General features: G+C 59.0%; 2 protein-coding genes across 2 annotated transcripts in view; both read right to left on the bottom strand.

Annotated features, from left to right (window-relative positions):
- Window positions 1-19726, bottom strand: part of LOC142047485 (hydroperoxide isomerase ALOXE3-like) — a 24155-nt gene extending 4429 nt beyond the window's left edge. The window contains 13 exon segments of the mRNA XM_075070650.1: window positions 947-1061; window positions 1988-2157; window positions 2836-2922; window positions 4278-4481; window positions 5750-5893; window positions 6315-6487; window positions 9255-9358; window positions 11535-11657; window positions 12075-12156; window positions 13479-13683; window positions 15976-16040; window positions 16043-16135; window positions 19684-19726. Of these exon segments, the coding sequence (XP_074926751.1) occupies window positions 947-1061; window positions 1988-2157; window positions 2836-2922; window positions 4278-4481; window positions 5750-5893; window positions 6315-6487; window positions 9255-9358; window positions 11535-11657; window positions 12075-12156; window positions 13479-13683; window positions 15976-16040; window positions 16043-16135; window positions 19684-19726 (1608 nt within the window).
- Window positions 1-21369, bottom strand: part of PER1 (period circadian regulator 1) — a 370577-nt gene that overhangs the window by 222224 nt on the left and 126984 nt on the right. The gene's annotated exons all lie outside the window — the stretch shown is intronic.

The raw sequence follows: 21369 nt of genomic DNA on the forward strand, positions 1-21369 counted from the left end.
AGTGTTTCCTAATATCCAACCTAAACCTCCCCCACTGCAACTTGAGACCCTTGCTCCTTGTTCTGTCATCTGCCACCACTGAGAACAGTCCAGATCTATCCTCTTTGGAACCCCCTTCAGGTAGTTGAGAGCAGCTATCAAATCCCCCCTCGCTCTTCTCTTCTGCAGACTAAACAATCCCAGTTCCCTCAGCCTCTCCTCATAAGTCATGTGTTCCAGCCCCCTAAACATTTTTGTTGCCCTCCGCTGGACTCTTTCAAATTTTTCCACATTTCTCTTATAGCGTGGGGCCCAAAACTGGACACAGTGCTCCAGATGAGGCCTCACCAATGTCAAATAGAGGAAATTGAGATCCCTTGATCTGCTGGCAGTGCCCCTACTTATACAGCCCAAAATGCCATTAGCCTTCTTGGCAACAAGGACCCACTGCTGACTCATATCCAGCTTCTCGTCCACTGTAACCCCTCAGTCCTTTTCTGCAGAACTGCTGCCTAGCCATTAGGTCCCTAGTCCGTAGCGGTGCCTGGGATTCTTCCATCCTAAGTGCAGGAGATTGGGTCCAAAAGTTTCCAAGCCCCGAAGTGATTTAGGAATCTGCCTGCCATTCTCATAAGGGACTTAGGTGCATTGTGGATTAAATTTACAATGGCAGCTGGGCACCCAGAGCAATTAAAAAAATGCCTGAGCTACTTTGGTGCCTAAATCCCATTGACATTGGCATTTAGGGTCCTAAGTCGAGCAGGATGAAATGTTTGCACCAGGGTGGCCGGAACAGGGGAGGCCAGGGGGCCATGGCCCCATAGCTTCCCCTTAAGGCAGGTAAAAAGCGATGGGGGAAGGGGGTGGAGAGGCGCAAGCAGGGGGAGGACCTCGAGGAAGAGGCGGAGTGAGGGCGGAGCCTTAGGAAGAAGGGATCGAGTGGGGACGGGGAGTGGGGCCTCCCTACTTCACGGGAGTTTCTGGCGATACTGGCTTGGGCTGAAACTTTTGGGGGGTACAAAATGGAGTCGCAGTGACCCTGAACGAGTTCACAAATGAATTCGGTTTTGCCAAATTTGGGGCTGAAAAACAAACCGTCCAAAAATCTGGAAACCTCCCTGAAAAATTTAATATTTTTTGTGGTGTTCCAAAAGTCCTGGAAATGAATTAAAAGAAAAAAAGACAAAAATATGTCAAAATGCTCCAGATGGAAACAAACCAGGTCAATTGACACGAAACAAAATGTTTCGTTTCACCTGAAAGGAATTTTATTTTTGGATGTGATTTTTCGAGGGGCTGAAAATTTTGAAAATTGTCAGTTTGGGAGACCAACCTAAAACTGTTTTATTTTATTTATTTATTTATTTATACTTTTCAAAACTGCCCACCCAGCAAAAAAAAAAACAAAAAAAAAAAACCTCTCACTCCTTTGACCGTGTGGGCGCTTTGGAAAAATGTTACCCTCTAAATGGAGACTCAGGTTAAGCACAGAAGTGAATTTAAAGTCAGTTCATTGAAAGTAGTTTTTTAAGGCCCGGCTTGACAAAGCCCTGGCTGGGATGATTTAGTTGGGGTGGGTCCTGCTTTGAGCAGAGGGTTGAACTAGATACCTCCTGAGGTCCCTTCCAGCCCTGATAGTCTATGATTTTATGAACTGGCAGCAGATCCTGGGGCTGACGGGCTCATTTTGCTGTTCTTCGATTGGGCTCGTGTCGAAGTGGTTTCCATGAAAATGAATTAAGAGCGTCCATATGGGTTGTCACTAAACTGGATTGAAATCTGATTTCAGGTATCAACAGGCCCAACTTTGTGTGGGAAAGGATGTTTGCTGGATCCCAGCAGAACAAGCCCCGTATGCAGGGCTTCCTCCCATACAAGACCTGGATTCCCAGGGGACTCTGCCCCTGACCCCCTCCACACTCAGAGCCCCACCGCTTTGCCCCCTATGATTTCACTAGGTCTAACCCCTTCCCCTGCATCTCTCCTCCCTACACAGCACCCCCCTCACCTCTCGATAGCTGCCCAGATCTTGAGCCCATCATCCCTATAGTAGTAATTCCGGAGGGAGGCAACGCCGCGTTCCTGGATGTCATCAGGAAGGCAGAGCGTGCGGTAGGTCAGGTTCTCCAGGGCCTTGCGGAGCAGCACGGCGAGGCCTCGACGCCCGGTCGCTATGGCCTGAGGAATATAGGCCCAGCCCGGGCCAGATGGGGGTTACTGCCATGGAGCGGCAGGTGCCAGGGGAGAGGGTAGGACACTGGAATTGGCATTAATTGCCCAGGGGCTGGGACAGTGCTGGGAATCGAACTTACGAAAGCAAATTAAGAGCGTCCACATGGGGGGTTGTCACTAAACCGGATTGAAATCTGATTTCCGTTATCAATGGGCCCGGCTTTGTGTGGAAAAGGACGTTCGCTGGATCCCCGTTGTGAGGCGGCCAATGAGCGCCGACCTCCAGGAGGAGCTGCTTCTGCCTTGCATTTGATTGGTTGAGCAGGCTGGGGGTGGAGCTGGGTGGGTGGAGTTTGAGAGGGGCAGTCACAGCAGGCCGTCAGCAATTTGCTGGTGTGGTTGATTTGACTGGCAGTTTGGTCATTTTCCCTCCTTTTTGAAAGTGCTATGGGAGGCAGTGTGGCCTAGGGGCTAGCACCCGGGGCTAGCACCCAGCTTCCCTGGGTTCTACCAAAGGCATGCTGAGTGAGCATAGGCAAATGACTCCCTGCCTCAGTTTCCCCATCTGTAAAATGAGGCTAATGCTCCTGATGTCCTTTGCAAAGTGCTTCGAGATCTAGGGATGAAAAGCACCAGCTACAAGCAAAGGATTATATTATTATTATGAGACAATCCTGTCTTTACCCGATCGAATACTCCCCCGGGGCTGATGAGAAAGGTCCGGGCCAGGACATCGATGTGGATGGAGAACCGGACGTGAGGGATCAGCAGCTGGAAGAGAAGAGGCGCAGGGGCTGAAGCAGCTGGGGAGGAGGAGCCAACCCACCACCGCCACGGTCCCTCCGGAGTGGAGAAGAGACGTTGCAGAGGTGAATGGCTTTGTTCTCTCTGATCCACCCTGGTTGCAGGGCACTAGGGAGGTGTCTTTGGTGCAGGAGGCAGCGGAGAACTGAGCAAAGAGCTGGGGTCAGCACACTAACAGCTGGGCACTACTGGAATTTGCGCAGCCGGGCATCTCAGGAACACACGCCAACAGCTGGCCACCTCTGGCGCACACACAGGTACCCGGCTGGACACGCCTCCAGCACAAACACTCATACACTGCTGGGCGCATCTGCAATACACACACACAGACAACCGAGCAAGTCTGCAACACACACACGCACACAGCCACACATACATGCAACACACAGCTGTACACAGCCAGGTATGTCTGCAACACACACACACACACACACACAGAGCCGGACATACATGCAACATGCACCTGTACACAGCCGGACATGTCTGCACCACACACACACGTACGTAAACAGCCGGACATGTCTGCACCACACACCTGTACACAGCCAGACATGTCTGCAACACACACACGCACACAGCCGCACATATATGCAATACACACCTGTATACAGTCAGGTATGTCTGCAACACACACACGTATGCAGCCAGACACGTCTGCACTACATACACATGTACATGTCTGCATCATACACTCATACAAGGCCGGGCACATCTACACCACACACCCGCCCGCACACGGCCGGGCACGTCTGCACCACACCACACACCCGCCCGCACATGGCCGGGCACGTCTGCACCACACCACACACACGTATACAGTCAGACATGTCTGCACCATACACCCATACACAGCTGGGCATGTCTGCAACACACAAACACACACAGCTGGGCACTTCTAGAACACACACACGGCGATACGGGTGACTCCTGTGTTCACTTCCGGAGATACACACTGGGCTGGGCCCCTCCCAAACTCACATGTCTAGGGACAGACATCCCGCTGGGGCTGTCTGAGCATCACAAAGGCACACACGGGGCACCTCTGGGAGGTATGTGCCCCAGGCGGGCACATCTGGGGCATACACCGGGCAAAGCGCGTGCACACACACTGGGCACAGCAAGAACTGGGCGCCCTTGGTCAACTCCCAGCACCTGTAGCAGTGGGTAGCCAGGAATGGGACTAGCCCCACCCCTTGATGCCACCTGTTTGCTCTGTGCATAAGGTGCCAGGTGTGGACACTGGGTGCCTGTCGCCGTCCCATTGATTGATGCGCCAAGCAGAGTGGGGCCCCGTCCACCCACAGCCGCCCCATCCCCGTCACCTTGTACAGGGGGTGGCACATGGGCAGCTGGCGCTGGGTGGCCACGGCGAAGACCTCGGCCAGCAGGTGGGCGCGGAGCAGGTGGGAGGTGACCTCGTGCAGGTGGAACTCGGAGTTGCGCACCCAGGTCTTGGCCAGAGTCCACAGCCACTCGGAGTCACTGGGCAGGAAGATGGGGCTGTCGGGACCTGGGTGCTGGCTGAGCTGTGGGGGAGCTGGGTCAGAGCAATGGGTCCGGTATCCCCCCTTGGTCAGAACAATGGGCCGATCCAGCCCAGTATCCCCCCTAGGTCAGAGCAATGGGCCCATCCAGCCCAGTATCCCCCCTGGATCAGAGCAATGGGCCCAGCCAGTCCGGTATCCCCGCCCCTGGATCAGAGCAATGGGCCCATCCAACCCGGTATCCCCGCCCCTGGATCAGAGCAATGGGCCCATCCAGCCCAGTATCCCTAACTGAATCTGGGCAATGGGCCCATCCAGCCCGGTATCCACCCCCCAGGCAAGAGCAATGGGCCCATCCAGCCCATTCTGGGTCTGAGCAATGGGCCCATCTAGCCTGGTATCTCCCCTAATGGATCCATTCACCCCTGTATCCCCCGTGGATAGGAGCAGTGGGCCCATCCAGCCCCATATCCCCCCAATGGACCCATTCATCTCTGTACCCCCACTGGATCAGAGCAGTGGGCCCATCCAGCCTGGTATCCCTCCCTGGATCAGAGCAGTGGGCCCATCCAGCCTGGTATCCCTCCCTGGATCAGAGCAACGGGCCCATCCAGTCCGGTATTCCCCCCGGGTCAGAGCAATGGGCCCATCCAGCCCGGTATCCCCCCCGGGTCAGAGCAATGGGCCCATCCAGCCCGGTATCCCCCCCGGGTCAGAGCAATGGGCCCATCCAGCCCGGTATCCCCCCCGGGTCAGAGCAATGGGCCCATCCAGCCCGGTATCCCCCCCGGGTCAGAGCAATGGGCCCATCCAGCCCGGTATCCCCCCCGGGTCAGAGCAATGGGCCCATCCAGCCCGGTATCCCCCCCGGGTCAGAGCAATGGGCCCATCCAGCCCGGTATCCCCCCCTGGGTCAGAGCAATGGGCCCATCCAGCCCGGTATCCCCTCCGGATGGGAGCAACGGGCCCATCCAGCCCCTATCCCCCCAATGGACCCATTCATCTCTGTATCCCCCCTGGATCAGAGCAATGGGCCCATCCAGCCCAGTATCCCCTCCGGATGGGAGCAATGGGCCATCCAGCCCCTATCCCCCCAGTGGACCCATTCACCCCGTATCCCCGCTGGATCAGAGCAATGGGTCCACTGGGTCTGTGCAGCGCCTGGCACACTCACGCCCTGCCCACCATAATAATTGTGCCTTTAGCAATGGTGGAGCCGAGTTGCTCCCTAGCGGCAGGGGGGCCCAAGTAGCTCAGGAGGGGCCCCGATAACCCCCTCTTGGGCGTTGGCAAGCAGAGAAGCCCCTCACCTGGATGGCCAAGGGGACGACCTCCCCGCTGGGTTTCTGATGCAGCAGGCACAGGGGCGCCGCGATGTACTGCTGGTGTCCATTCACTTTAGTGGTGGGAATGTCTTCCAGGAGCTTGTAATCTGCGATATAGATGCTCCCTCTCTGTCATGCGGAGCAGAGGAGGGTCAGTGCCCCGCTCCCAGGGCTGTGAGCTTCCTTCAGCAGTGTCCCAACAAGCAACATACATAGCACTGCGCGGGGATCGCTTACCCAGTGTTAAAATGCAGCCACCTCCAGGGTGGAGTAGCTGGTTACACAGGGACCCCTTGCCCGGCGCTGAAATGCAGCCACCTCTGGGGCAGGGAGGCTGGTTACCCAGGGACCCCTCGCCTGGCGCTGAGATGCAGCCACCTCTGGGGCGTGGCAGTTATTTACCCAGCCCCAGCTATGCTAAAACAGTTTAGTTTGGGAAGAGAGCACCGTGCTCCCACCAGCAGGAGTTCTTGGGGAAGGAGGGCAGGATGGACTCAGCAGGGCTGGGAATCAGCCAGGCCCTGATTATTTTGGGGAGACAAGGTGTTACCTGCAGCTCCTCCTGGAGGCTGGTGGATTCCCCCAGGGAGCCGGCCACCATCTCCTGTGTCACGGGGAAGTTCTCTGGGAGTGCCGTGCATTTCCGGATCAGAACTGGGTTGAACCCGTTCAGATATTGGTACCCGAAGAAAGCATCTTCCTGCCAGTGCTTAGTGACGTACTCTGGGGACACACACACTGGCCCTTTAAATAAAACCCCAATGCCCGGAGGGGGGGTCTGGTGGTTAGAGCAGGGGGGGCTGCAAGACAGGACTCCTGGGTTCTCTCCCCAGCTCTGGGAGGGGAGTGGGGACTAGCGGTTAGAGCAAGGGGGCTGGGACCAGGACTCCTAGGTTCTCTCCCTGACTCTGGGAGGGGAGTGGGGTCTAGTGGTTAGAGCGGGGGGGACTGCAAACCAGGACTCCTGGATTCTCTCCCTGGTTCTGGGAGGGGAGTAGAGTCTGGTGGCTAGAGCAGGGGGGGCTGGGAGCCAGGATTCCTGGGTTCTCTCCTCGGCTCTGGAGGCGGAGTGGGGCGTTGCGTAGATCAGCAGCAGGGGGGCGCTTGGGCCAGGGACTCCTGGGTTCTTCGGCTCTGGGAGGGGAACTCGCGCGCCGTCTGTGGTTCAGCTAGGACTGGGAGCCAGATTTGAGGAAGTAAGGTGATTGGGAACGTCACGTCATGAATTTCACCAAGGGCCACATCATGCCTGACTAAACCTAATTTGCTCCTACGAGGAGATGACTGGCTCTGGGTGGAGAGGGGAAAGCAGTGGATGTGTTATTCCTTGACTTTCCCAAAAGCTTTTCTGATATGGTCTCCCACAGTATCTTGCCAGCAAGTCTACAGGCAGTATAGGGCTGGATGAAATGGACATAAAGTGGATAGAAGCTGGCTAGATAACGGGCTTCAACAGGTAGCGATCAGGGCACCATGTCTAGATAAATAATATTGGAGATATAAAGGTCATTGAGTCAGCCCCCTGCCTCCACTAGCAGAAGCAATTTTTGCCCTAAATGCCAGATCCCTAAGTGGCCCCTCAAGGATGAACTCACAACGCTGGACTTTAGCAGGGTAATGTTCAAGTAAGCCATAAGCTATCCTACCCAGCTGGTGTCAGACCGCTGCCCCAAGGTCAGTCCTCGGGCTGGGTTTTTGTTCAATCTTCATTAATATCCTGGAGGATGGCGTGCCTGCACTCCCAGCAAGTTGCATATGACACTACTGGGAGGAGTGGTAGATACGCATGGAGGGCTAGGACAGACTACAGCAGGGATCCTACATAAATTAGAGGATGGGCGAGAAGAAACTGATGAAGGTTCAAACAAGGGAGAGTGCAGAGTCCTGCCCTTAGATGACACAATCCCAGGCATCACATACAGACTAGGGACCGAGTGGCTGGGCAGCAGCTTCTGCAGAAGGGACCTGGGGGTTTAACAGTGGACGAGAAGCTGGATATGGGTCAAGCAGGGTGCCTTGTCGCTCAGAAAGGCACGGGCATTTTGGGCTGTATAAGTAGGGGCACTAGCCAGCAATCGAAGGGATGTGATGATTTACCCTCTAATCGACATTGGCTGGGCTCATCTGGAGCCCTGTGTCCAGTTTTGGGCCCCACACTCAAGAAGGATGTGAGAAAAATTGGAAAGAGTCCCAGTGGAGGGGCAACAAATGATTAGGCGGGCTGGAGCACATGATTAGGAGGAGCAGGCTGAGGGAAACTGGGATTGTTTAGTCTGCAGAAGAGAAGAGTGAGGGGGGATTTGATAGCAGCTTTCAGCTACCTGGAACGGGTGTACAAAGCCAGGATGGAGCTTGGCTGGTTCTCAGTGCGAGGCAGATGACAGAAGCCAGGAGCGAACGGTCTCAAGTCAATGGGGAGGTTTTAGGTTGGATTTAGGAAACACCTATTTCCCTACGGAGGGTGGTGGAAGGCACGGGAAGGTTCCTAGGGAGGGGGGAATTCCTTCTTAGAGGTCTTTTTAAAGATCAGCTTGACAAAGCCCTCACTGGGATATTTAGTTGGGGTGGGTCCTGCTTTTTGAGCAGAGGGTGTGGGACTACGATACCTCCTGAGGTCCTTCCAACCCTGACTTGTATCGATTTCCTGGCATCGGGGCGTGGTGTGGGGAGTGAGGTCTCATGTTAGAAGCAGGCGGGTGACCAGGAACTCCTGGTTTCTCCCTGGCCTAATGGGGGGGGATGGTGTGTGTTGATTAGGAAGGCGGGGGTCGCAGCTGTAGCCAGGAACTCTGAGTTTCTTCCCTGGGTCTGGGGGGGAGTGGGGGCTGGTGGGTTAGAGCAGGGGGGGCTGGGAGCCAGGACTCCTCGCGTGCTTCCCAGCTCTGGGGGGGGGAGGGGGGCGTAGTTAAGATGCAGAGGGGAAGGAGCCAGGACCCTCGGTTCTCTCCTGGCTCGGGAGGGGGAGTGGGGGCTGGTGGTTACAGCTGAGGGGGCGGGGCTGAGAGCCAGGACTCCTGGGTTCTCTCCCGGCTCTGGGAAGGAAGTGGGAGCTGGTGGTTACAGCTGAGGGGGCGGGGCTGAGAGCCAGGACTCCTGGGTTCTCTCCCCGGCTCTGGGAGGGGAGTGGGGGCTGGTGGGTTAGAGCAGGGGGGCTGGGAGCCAGGACTCCTGGGCTCTCACCCCAGCTCTGGGAGGGGAGTGGGGGCTGGTGGGTTAGAGCAGGGGGGCTGGGAGCCAGGACTCCTGGGTTCTCTCCCCAGCTCATGGAGCTGAGTGGGGTCTAGTGGTTAGAGCAGGGGGGCTGGAAGTCCTGAGGGGAGCCCTGGTGGGGGGCTGAGAGTGGCAGGACCAGTTGACCTGGGGGGGCCATGTGTGGGCTCAGCACTCACAGGCTATGCCAGGAAGCAGAAGGGGGTCCCGGAGCCAGGAGGAAGCCCTGTGCTGGCGTTGCCTGCCTGCTCCTCCCCACAGTGTGTGGGGCAGCACAGACCTGAGACCCGGTTGCCGTAGAACCAGAAAAGCTTGGGGATGTCTGACAACTTCTCCCAGGAGTACGGCCGGTCCAGGAAGCCCTTCACCTTGCACTCCAGCAGCCTGTGGGCACAGAGAGCCGGGCTCAGAGAGCAGGACCCTCCCACTGCGTGTGCCCTGTGCCTCGACCCACACGCAGCCCCCTGCGCCTCACACCCCTCTGCCCTTCACACCCCGTCTGTCCATCCCCCTGTGCCCCTCACACCCCTCTGCCCGCTTCACACCCCGTCTGTCCATCCCCCTGCACACCCTGTGCCCCTCACACCCCTCTGCCCCTCACACCCCTCTGTCCATGCCCTTCTACCCCTCACACCCGTCTGTCCATCCCCCTCTGCGCCTCACACCCCTCTGTCCATGCCCCTCTGCCCGCTTCAAGCCCCATCTGTCCATCCCCCTGCCCCTCTGCCCCTCACACCCCTCTGCCCGCTTCACGCCTGTCTCTGTCCATCCCCTGCTCACACTCTGCCTCCTCTGACCCCAAACACACCCTCTATCTGTCCCCCCTTCACACCCCTCTGACCCCATACACACCCTCTGTCAGCCTTCACACCCCTCTGACCCCATTCACACCCTCTGTCTGTCCCCCTTCATACCCCTCTGACCCCATACACACCCTGTCTGTCCACCCCTCACATCCCTCTGACCCCATACACATCCTCTGTCTGTCCACCCCCTCACACCTCTCTGCCTGGCTCTTCCCACGTGCATCCTCTGTCCATCCATAGACACTTGTCTGTCTGGCCCCATGCGACCCCTTTGTCTGTCCCCATACACCCCACTCTCTGTGTCTGACCCCATGTTCACCCTCTGTCCATCTGGCCCATGCACACCCCGCTGTCTGTCCATCCCCTCATGTGCCTCCTTCACACCCTCCGTCTCTCCCCATACACACCCCTGTGTCTCTCCAGCCCCACACACCCCACTTATCTGTCTCTCTAGCTACGGGGCCAGCCCTTTGGCCGACCTCACCCACAGCACTGGACGTGGGGGCCAGTACCCAATAGCCAATGCCACAGACGGGGCAAATCCCTCCCCGGTTCCATGTCCCTTAGCCCCAGCACCGCCGGGACCTCCAGTTCTCGGCTCCCCTGCCCCCAGACGCGTCGGCCTGCATGAAAAGGCTTTTTGCTGGCATGGGCCCAGCCAGCCGGGATCCAGCCGGCGAGGTGGGGCAGCTCTTTCTCCGGCGCTGCTTCCTGCCCCGCCAGTCCCTGCCTCAACCTTCCTCAGAGCAGCAGCAATTTTATATTGACCAGCCCGACCTCCGAGGACAATGCTGAATGCAACTGAGCCCTGCAGAAACTACATACATACATGATAGACACATAGAGAGAGAGAGAGGAGAGAGGAGGGGGTGGATGGGGAGAGAGAGAGAGATGGATAGAGGAGGTGGATGGGGATGGGTAGATAGATAGAGGGGGTGGATGGGGAGAGAGAGAGACAGAGGGGGTGGATGGGGATGGACAGAGGGGGTGGATGGGGATGGACAGAGGGGGTGGATGGGGAGAGAGAGAGATAGAGGAGGTGGATGGGGATGGGTAGATAGAGGAGGTGGATGGGGATGGGTAGATAGATAGATAGAGGGGGTGGATGGGGATAGATAGAGAGGGGAGGTGGATGGGGAGAAAGACAGCGGGAGAGAGGGGTGGATGCGGAGAGAGGTGGATGGGGAGGGAGAGGGGGTGGATGGGAGGGAGAGGGGATGGAGGCAGAGGGGGGTGGATAAGGAGGGGGTGGATGAGGTGGGAGAGAGAGGGGGTGGATGGCAAGAGAGATAGATAGAGGGGGTGGATCGGGGAGAGGGGAGGATGAGGTGGGAGAGAGGGGGGATGGAGGCAGAGAGGGGAGTGGATGGCGGGAGATAGATGGGGGGTGGATGGGGTGGGAGAGAGGGGTGGATGGAGGCAGAGGGGGGATTGGATGATGGGAGATGGAGAGGGGGTGGATGGAGAGAAGGGTGGATAGGGGGAGACAGAGGGGGGTGGATGGCGGGAGATAGAGGGGTGGGTGGATGGAGAGAGGGGTGGATGGGGGGAGAGAGGGTCAGGTTGGAGGGTGGGGCAGAGGTCTGGCTAAGGAAATAATTTCTGGATCTGCTAACGACACACACGAAAGGTCAGCTCCTGAAGGATATATAGGCGCCTAACTCCCCTTCATTCCCATGGGATTTAGGCACCTCAATCCCTCGGGGGAGCTGGGCCACCAGCCTAGGAAATGGACTTTCGGCCCCGCCACTTACGCCGTCGCGCCACGCCCGAAGAAAGCGGAGGCCTTGGGGTACGAGTACTGGAGGTCGGGCTCGGCAGTCATGGCGCTGTCGACATCGGCACACCAGGGGATGCCAGGGCTGTACTCCTGCCACCTGTCCCAGGGAAGAGCCGGTTAATAACAAGCCTCTCTGGCTCCTGTCATTAGCAAAGAGTAGGGCGTCATTGCCCCATTTTATAGGTGGGGAAACTGAGGCACGGAGCATGGGCAGCAAGCCCTGGCAGAACCTTAACTAAGACAGCAGGGACTGAACCCTCCATCTCGGCCCTCCTGGCTCATCCCCCAGACCCCATCCCGCCCCCCGGATTTAGTTGATTGCAACCGAAACTCAGCCTGAGGGTTTTTTTTAAAAAAGGTTCATTCGTTTCTAGCCCTTGGGGCTGCAGGGAAAGGCTTTAAAACATGACCCAGCTGTAACCGACTCAGTGACGCTGCCAGAGTTTGCAGGAAGCCTGAACCCATTGCTCTGGAGGGGGGGGAACGGCCCTCAATATCCCCCACCTCGACTCACTTATATCTTTCCTGTTGCAGCACCAGCTCCTCCCGACGGTGCTTCTGGAGCAGGTAGTGGGAGTCGTCACAAGGGGTTTGGGCTGCAGAGAGGAGAGAGAGACTAGGAAATCTGACCACACCCTGGAGTGGGGGACGTGTCCCAGACCCTCTAATCCTCCAGGGCTTCTTGGTGCCAGTCTTCTAGCTGACTGTCTAATCCCCTACACCCCCCTTCTCTCTCTCCCTATCCCCGTACTGCGTTCTTCTCCCCAGTGCACTTCTCCCCACACGTGGGGATCCCTCCATCTATCCCCGTACACACATCTATCTGTCCCCATCCATCCTCCTCTATCTATCCATCCATCCATCTATCTATCCATCCCCATCCATCTATCTATCTACTGATCTATCCCCAGACACCCCCTCTATCTAATCTATCCCTCCATCCACCCCCTCTATCTATCTATCTAATATATCCCCATCCACCCCTCTATCTATCATAGAATCAGAGAAGATCAGGGCTGGAAGGGACCTCAGGAGGTATCTAGTCCAACCCCCTGCTCAGAGCAGGACGAATCCCCAGCCAGGGACGGCTCTAGGCACCAGCATGCCAAGCGCATGCCTGGGGTGGCAAGCCACGGGGGGTGCTCTGCCGGTCGCCGTGAGGGTTGCTTGCGGAGGGTCCACTGGTCCCACGGCTTTGGCAGACCTCCTGCAGGCTGCCGCCGAATTTGCAGGAGCGGGGACCTCCCGCAGGCTGCCGCCAACGGCAGCCTGCCTGCCACGCTTGGGGTGGCAAAATGCCTAAAGCCGCCCCTGTCCCCAACTAAGTCAAACTATGTATCTATCTAAGAGAAGGATCGCTCGGTGGTTACCCGTTCTGTTCATTCCCTCTGGAGCACCTGGCATGGCACTGTCGGATGACGGGACACTGGGCTAGATGGACTTTTGATCTGACCCAGTGTGGCCGTTCGTATGTTCTTTCCCCATACGCACCCATCTACCTAGCCAGCCAGCCATCCTCCCCCCAACACGCATCTAGTGAGCGAGCTAATGGCTATGGTACCTTTCCTCCCTTCCCACTTGTCATCAAAACAAAGAAAATTGTCTCTGCTCGGTCGCTGACCCCTCTCATGCCAAGCTCCAGCCAGCTGTAAATTGACCCCCCGTAGGCTGAACCTGTTTAAAGCAAGGTGACGCCGGCTGAAGCGTGTGCACACGCAAACGTGCACCGACGTGGCTAAACTGGATTTAAAATCATCCACGTGTCTTGGGTGCAGACCTGGCCTCAGATATACTGGGCAGTGGGTTTCTCCTGGCAGGGACAGCTCGCACCAGGGCCTGGGAGAAATCCAGGAGCCACCGAGAAGCAGGAGGGCAGAAGAGAACCCAGGAGTCCTGGCGCACCCTCAGTGGGTCATACCTGTGCTTTCCGCCAGCTCCACGGTGCGGTAGCCCTGAATCCACCGGTAGCAGGGGAAGCAGTAGGTGTTGCCCTCGGGGGACGTCACCCGGACCGTGTTGCAGTACCACATGTTCTCGGGGAAGAAGGAATAGGGCTCCTTGTGGAGCCGGATCAGCAGGATCGGCCCCAGGGCTCGCTTGCTGGGGACCTTGTACTCCCGCACCTGGGAGAGACAGAGGACGGGGGTGGGGTTCGAGCTCCGTGCACAGAGCCTGGGTTCCTGGACAATCAGGAAGGAGAGAGTTGCACAGGCAGAGCTGCGGGTCCAGCTCCCTCTTCGCCATCGCTGGATCCCATGGGCGTCTCTCCATTGCAATCAACAGGGCCAGATCCTCAGCCTCATTGAACCCAATTGGGATCTAGGCCCATTGACTCCAAAGTGAGAAACACCCATTGACACCAGCCGGGATCTGGCCCCATGGACTCCAATGGAGAGACGCCCATTGACCCCAGCCGGGATCTGGCCCATTGACTCCAATGGAGAGACGTCCATTGACCCCAGCCGGAATCTGGCCCCATTGACTCCAATGGAGAGACGCCCATTGACCCCAGCCGGGATCTGGCCCCTTTGACTCCAATGGAGAGACGCCCATTGACCCCAGCCGGGACCTGGCCCCACTGACTCCAATGGAGAGACGCCCATTGACCCCAGCCGGGACCTGGCCCCACTGACTCCAGTGGAGAGACGCCCATCGACATTGGCTGGGGTCTGGCCCCATTGACTCCAGTGGAGAGATTCCCATTGACTCCAGCTAGGGTCTGGCCCCATTGACTCCAATGGAGAGACGTCCATTGACACCAGCTAGGGTCTGGCCTCATTGACACCAGCCGGGATCTGGCCCCATTGACTCCAATGGAGAGACGCCCACTGACACCAGCCGGGATCTGGCCCCATTGACCCCAATGGAGAGACGCCCATCGACATTGGCTGGGGTCTGGCCCCATTAACTCCAGTGGAGAGACGCCCACTGACACCAGCCGGGATCTGGCCCCATTGACTCCAATAGAGAGACTCCCATTGACACCAGCCGGGATCTGGCCCCACTGACTCCAACGGAGAGATTCCCATTGACACCAGCCGGGATCCGGCCCCATTGACTCCAGCTAGGGTCTGGCCCCATTGACTCCAATGGAGAGACGCCCATTGACACCATCTAGGGTCTGGCCCCATTGACACCAGCTAGAGTCTGGCCCCATTGACTCCAATGGAGAGACACCCATTGACACCAGCCGGGATCTGGCCCCATTGACTCCAATGGAGAGACGCCCATTGACACGAGCTGGGGTCTGGCCCCATTGACACCAGCTAGGGTCTGGCCCCATTGACTCCAATGGAGAGACGCCCATCGACACCAGCCGGGATCTGGCCCCATTGACTCCAATGGGGAGAGGCCCATCGACATCGGCTGGGGTCTGGGCCCCACTTAGACCAGCTCTTTGACCTGCTGAACTGTAATCCCACCCCCCATAGCCGTTTCATCCAAATGACACAAACACTTACAGAGCTTATTGACCAGATCCCCAGGGGGTGTAAATAATTGCGCCAGGTGCTGCACAGGCTGCAACTGAGATCAGGGCACAGGCCTGGGAACTAGGGGTGTGAGGGATGCTGCAGCACCCCCACGTTTTACGAGGGGCTTCCGGCCCGGCGCCCAGGCCTCCACTCCCCAGCCTGGGGCTGGGGTGCCAGCTGCCGGCCTCGCTTCCCAGCTACTGGCCCAGTGGCCAGGGCCCCGCACTCGACCCCCTGGTCCCAGGCCTCTGGCCCCATGCCCACCCCGAGCCTTTGCTCCTTCATCCGTGTCTGGGACCACCTCCTGGAGGCACAGTACTGCTGCCAGCCCCAGCTGGGATGCTCAGACCCCGGCCAAGAGTGGGGTCCCGTCGCGCCGGGCGCCGCCCAGACCTACAATGAGACCCCATCCTGACCCCAGGCCCCAGTGCCAGGTGAGGGTGGAGCCCAAAGACCAGAGGGGGCGCTGGCACCGTTCAGCCCTGCAGCTGCTGGCACCCCCATGGAAATCCCCGGCATCCAGGCTGCAGTCTCCCCACCCCCACTGCGGGGCAGGGGTCTGGGGGAAGGGCTGGGGCTCCCCCCCCCGCCGGGCTGGCACGGAGGTACCCCAGGCCTGCCCCCCTGGTCAGGGCGCTGCCCCTCCCCCCCCATCCTCTTTCACTGCATGTAGCAAGTCATCTAGTCTGGCTGGCAATCAGCCACGCTCTGACGGAGTGGAGATCCAGCAACACTTGTCTGAGGATTCAAGTGCTGCCTAGACCCAGAACAGGGTAATCTCCCCCATTGTACCCAATGGGGAAACTGAGGCACGAGTGCTGGCCTCTGGGGCAGACCAGAATAGAACCAGGGTCCTGAGCCCCGCCAGGCCCAACCATTGCTCTTTCTTCCTGATGGAGCCTCCCCCCCCCCCGCCACAAGGAACCCCCCTCAAATACTCACTGATCTGGCTGAAGTCAAACCCGTATCCTCCAGCACATGCTTGGGGCTTTCCCCGTGGCTGCCACTAGGGTGATGAAGATGGTATCAAACTGCAAGCCAGTGAGCCTGGCCGTGGCCACCTGGACTTTGTAGATGGCCATCAGGGTGGGTCGGGGCCAGGCTCAGGGCAGATAGTCTGGAACCTGTCTCTGCGGTGCCGCCGAAGCCAGCCGGGTGACCTCTGTTTATTCCCAGCTGGCTTGGGAGGTGAGGCAAGCGTGAGTTGAGGGCGGGGAATGCAGGGCCCCAGGCACTCCACGCGCCCCCACCCGCTGCACCCGTGCAGGGCACGTGCCAGCCGGCCATGGCCGGCCAAGAGCGCTGGCAGGGGAGCTCCAAGCATGGGCCTGCACGACCGAGGAGGATCGAAAGTCATGCAAGGTGGGGGCTGATCCAGCTGGGGTCGGCCTGGCATGACAGGGGCCCGATCTCGGTCAGGAGGGTCTGGCAGCGCCCGTGTGACGGGGCCCCAATTCCCCAAACCATCTCCATTCCCCACCACTCCCAACCTCTGTTCCCCCATCCCTCTCCCAAACCCATCCCCTCCCTACCCTGCTGCCCATACTTGTTCCCAACTCCCATCCCCCGCTGACACCGTCCCTGCTCCCCAGCCCCGCGTTCCCTATCCCTGCTCCCCAGCCCCATCTCTTGCTCCCCCATCCCCACTGCCCACATTCCTGCCCCAATCTCCATTCCGCTGCCCAACCACCAAGCCCCTCTGACCCCCATCCCCACTGCCCCCCCTCCCCCCATCCCCTCTGTCCCCCATCCCTGTTCCCACCTTCTGTTCCCCATCCCCGCTGCCCCCACCCCTGCTCCCATCCATCCCCGCTGCCCAGCTCCCACCCTGCTCTCCCATCCCCCATCCCTCGCTCCCCATCCCTGTTCCCAACCTCTGTTCCCCCATCCAACTGCCCCCGCCCTGCTCCCCACCCCATCTCCACTGCTCCACCGTCTGCTCCCAACGCCCTGCAGACCCCACCTCTTCTCCCCACCCCCTTTCTCTCTTTGTCACCGAGCAGGACAGGTCCTTCCAGTTTGCAACGTGGCTGCACATCGTCCTGGGTGGTGGTGGCTGTTCTGGCCTCTCCCCAGAGACAGACGCTTCTTCTGTTTGTAATACAGAGCAGCTGCCCAGGGCTGGTGCCAGAGAAGGCCGGGACAGGGGCCAGCCGAGCCAGCAGGTGGAGAGAGCCTGGGCCCGTTGCTCAATGCTCCCTGCACCGTGCTCCCATGGAGAGCGATGGGTGCCGAAGAAACTGGAAGGCAGGTTGGGAGGAGGGTTGGGTGCAGGGGAAGAAAGAGATGCAAGGGTTGAGGAGCAGGATTGGGGTGCTTGGTTTGGGGAGCAGGGTTGGGTTGTGGGGTTTGGGGTGCAGGGATGGGCTGCAGGGGTTTGGGGAGCAGGGAGAAGAAAGGGGTGCTGTGGGGTGGGGAACAAGGTTCCGGTGGAGGGGGTTGGGGACAAGGATGGATTGGGAGGGAGAAGAAGGGGGCCGGGATGAGGAGCAGGATGGGGTGCTTGGATTTGGGATCAGGGTTGGTGTGATGGGGCTTGGGGCAGGGAGGGTCGCACGAGTTTGGAGAGGCATGATTGGAGGGGGATAACGGGGTGCAGGGGTTTGGGGAGCAGGGAGAAGAAATGGGGTCTGTGGGTTGGAACAGGGCGCGTGGAGGGGTGGGGAGGAGAGAGGTTGGAGGGGAAGGAACGAGGTGCAGGGGTTTGAGGAGCAGGATTGGGTGCTTGGATTTGGGATCGGGCGCAGTTGGCTTCAGGGGTTTGGGGGGAAAGAAGGATTGCAGGGTTTGGGGAGCAGGGGAGAAGAAAGGTGCTGTGGGCGGGACAGAGTTCAGGTGGAGGGGTTGAGGAGCAGGGATGGACTGGAGGGGAAGAGGGGGTGCTGGGATTGGGGAGCAGGATGGATTTGGAGGGGGAAGGAAGGGGGTGCCGGGCTTTGGGAGCAGGATGATTGGAGGAAGGAAGGGTGCTGGGCTTGGGGAACAGGGATGGATTGGAGGAAGGAAGGGGTGCTGGGATGGGGAGCAGGGATGGATGAGGGGAAGGAAGGGGTGGGCTTTGGGGAGCAGGGATGGATTGGAGGGGAAGGAGGTGCTGGGGTGGGAGCAGGATGATTGGGGGGAAAGAAGGGGTGCTGGGTTGAGGAACAGGATGGATTGGAGGGGAAGGAAGGGGTGGTGGGCTTTGGGGAACAGGGATGGATTGGAGGAGAGGAAGGGGTGCTGGGCTTTGGGAACGGATGGATTGGAGAGGAGAAGGAAGGGTGCTGGGGTTGAACAGGGAGAAGGAAAAAGGGTGTCTGAGAGTTGGGAGAAGCAGGGATGGGGTCTGCGAGCAATGGATGGTGCAGTGCTGATGGAGGCTGGGGAGCGGGGTTGGGTTTGGGGAGGCGGGATGGGACAGAGGGGATGGGGTTGGGGGCAGGGATGTGGGAACAGCAGGATGGGTTGGGTACCATGTGAGGTGACAGGAATGGGGTCTGGTGAGCAGGGATGGGGACAGGGTTGGGGTTTGGAGAGTGGGATGGGAACAGCAGGATGGTTTTGGGAGGGGTGGGCAGGATTGGACAGCGGGGATGGGGCTTGGGGAGCAGGGATGGGGGCAGCAGGGATGGGGCTTGGGGAGCAGGGATGGGGAGCAGAGGGGATGGGTTTGGGGAGCAGGGCTGGGGGAACAGAAGAGTTGAGGTTTGGGGAGCAGGGCTGGGGGACAGAGGGGATGGGGTTTGGGGAGCAGGGCTGGGGGACAGAGGGGATGGGGTTTGGGGAGCAGGGATGGCAGCCTGGACCTCCGACACTGTTGGCCATTAGGGAGGCGGCGGGGGAGGGGGAAAGGGGGTACGAGGAATGAGCTAAAAGGGGGGGGTCTGGGGACACACCCTCAACCAGTAGTGATGGGGGACCTCTACCCTCTCACTGGTCATTTCCGACATCCACAAGCGGCCGGTGGGGGGAACGGGTCCGACCAGTAGCTCGAATGCCAACCGGCAAGCCCAGCACACACGGCTCTGGCTGTCCTGGGTCCCAGGCCGCCACCGCCACCAGGGCTTGCAGGAGATCGGCTCCTGGATGAAGAGCGGCTGATGCTGAAGCCGGGCAAGGCAGAGGGGATTGTAGCGGGGCGGCCTCCATGGGTCGAAAGGTCCCCCACCCACGTTTGGTTCGGCAGCCTACAGGAGCACTCCCGGATTCCTCCCTGACCCTGGCCTCTTGCGTGAGGTGATGTGTCCAAGGTCTATCAAATCCCGAATGGGGTGGAGAACGTGAATAAGGAAGTGCTATTAAGCCCTCCACTTAACACACGAACCAAGGGTGACCCACTGAAATGAATAGGCAGCAGGTTTAACACAAACCAAAGGACGTATTTCTTCACACAATGCACAGTCAACCTGGGGAACTCCTCGCCAGAGGATGTTGCGAAGGCCAAAGCTATAACAACGTCCAAAAAAGAACTGGCTAAATTCATCCAGGACGGGTCCGTCAATGGCTATTAGCCGGGATGGTGTCCCTAGCTGCTGTTTGCCAGGAGCTGAGAAGAGGCGACAGGGGGTGGATCACTCGATAATTGCCCCGTTCTGTTCATTCCCTGTGCAGCACCTGGCACCAGCCACAATCAGAGACATTGGGCTGACCCAGCCTGGCCGGTTTTACGTTCTCGTATCTCAGTGGCCACACGAGCAGGGCCTTGTGCCATCGCCGTTGGCTGGGAGACTCCGTCCCAGCTTGACCTAACCTCAGCTAGTCCTGCCTTGAACGTCAACCCGAGTTCAACGGCTCTGTCTTTATCCTCCTCTGACACTCAAGGCCAGGACACCTACCAGAGGATTTCAAAATCCGGGACAAAGATCACGCTCAGCAACTCTGTCCCAATGAGTCTGCGGGGCCGATCTCAGACCGGGGAACCCCCCACCCCCAATTACAAACCACCCCCTGGCTTTCCACTCCATCCAGGCCACGTTTCCTTGCCCTGCCCTCTGTGCTATAAAGACGTCACAACAGGTACGGGCAGCGAGGCCTAATTAAAAGAAGAAACCCGGAGAAGACATCGCGCTGCGTGAGCATCACCCCCCGGGGAGAGGGGCAGAGAACAAACACCCCATGATGGGGGTTAGTCACCTGGCGTCGGGCCAGCTGGCACCGGCTCAGGCTTGCGTCGTGAGTGCAGAATAAACAGCTGGTTAGAGAAGTCAAATAGTATCCGTGCTCCCAACCCCCCCGCGCCTCCGTCCCTGCTCCCTAACCCCCTGAACCCCATCCCTGCTCCCAACCTCCTATCCCTTCACCCCATTACACTCATCCCTCCCCCCAGCGCCCCATCCCTGCTCCCAAACTCCTATCCCTTCACCCCATTACACTCATCCCTCCCCCCAGCGCCCCATCCCAGCTCCCAACCTCCTATCCCTTCACCCATTACATCTCCTGCTCCCGCCCCCTGCACCCCATCCTGCTCCCAATCTCTATCCATTACCCCTTACGCACCCCCCCCACCCCCCCACCCCCATCCTGTCCCAATCTCCTTAAATCCATCACCCATACACCATCCTGTCTCCCAGCTCCCTGCACCCATCCTCTCCCCATTCCCCTTCCAGCCCTGCACCCCATCCCAGCATTCAACCTCCTATCTTCACCCATTACACTCATACCCTAGACCCCCGTGCACCCCTCCGCTCCCCAATCATCCTTCCCTTCACACATTACACTCATCCAGCTTCTCCCTGCATCCCACCTGTCCCCTGCTCCCCATCCTCCCCAGCCCCCGTACTAACATTCCAATCTGCACCATCCCAGCTCTCCATTCCGTCCCCCCGCCCCTCCGCCCCATCCCAGCTCCCTGCAACCGCACCCATCCCAGCTCTCCATCCCACCTCCCGCCCCCTCCGCCCATCCCAGCTCCCCGCACCCCGCACCCCATCCAGTCTCCATCCTCCCCAGCACTCTCCGCCAACCATCCCAGCTCCCTGCACCCCGCACCCCACCACTAATCCACACTCACACACGTCAGAAGATATCCACTCCCACCCTCCCCGCACCCACGCCCAGCCCACCCCAGCCCCTGCACCCCATCCCTCCCCCCAGCCCTCGCCCTCTCTGGTCCTGCAACTCCTCCTGCCTCCTGCCCCTCTGAAACTTAGCCATGCCCCCCAATTCCCTGACTTTCGCAATTGCGGAAGATTTTTCTCTCCAATCTCCAAAGTCGCCTGGTGCCAAATTGAATTCACAAGTGTCCCCTCTCTGCCCCCCATGGTTAGCAGGCAGGCTCCTAGTGTCAGTGTCTTCGATGGGTGGTTACCACCTGAAAGGAATGCAACAGTTGCCCAGGGTAAAGCCTCATCCTGC

The sequence above is a fragment of the Chelonoidis abingdonii genome, chromosome 11 (genome assembly GCF_003597395.2).
Source record: "Chelonoidis abingdonii isolate Lonesome George chromosome 11, CheloAbing_2.0, whole genome shotgun sequence".
NCBI lineage: Eukaryota > Metazoa > Chordata > Testudines > Testudinidae > Chelonoidis > Chelonoidis abingdonii.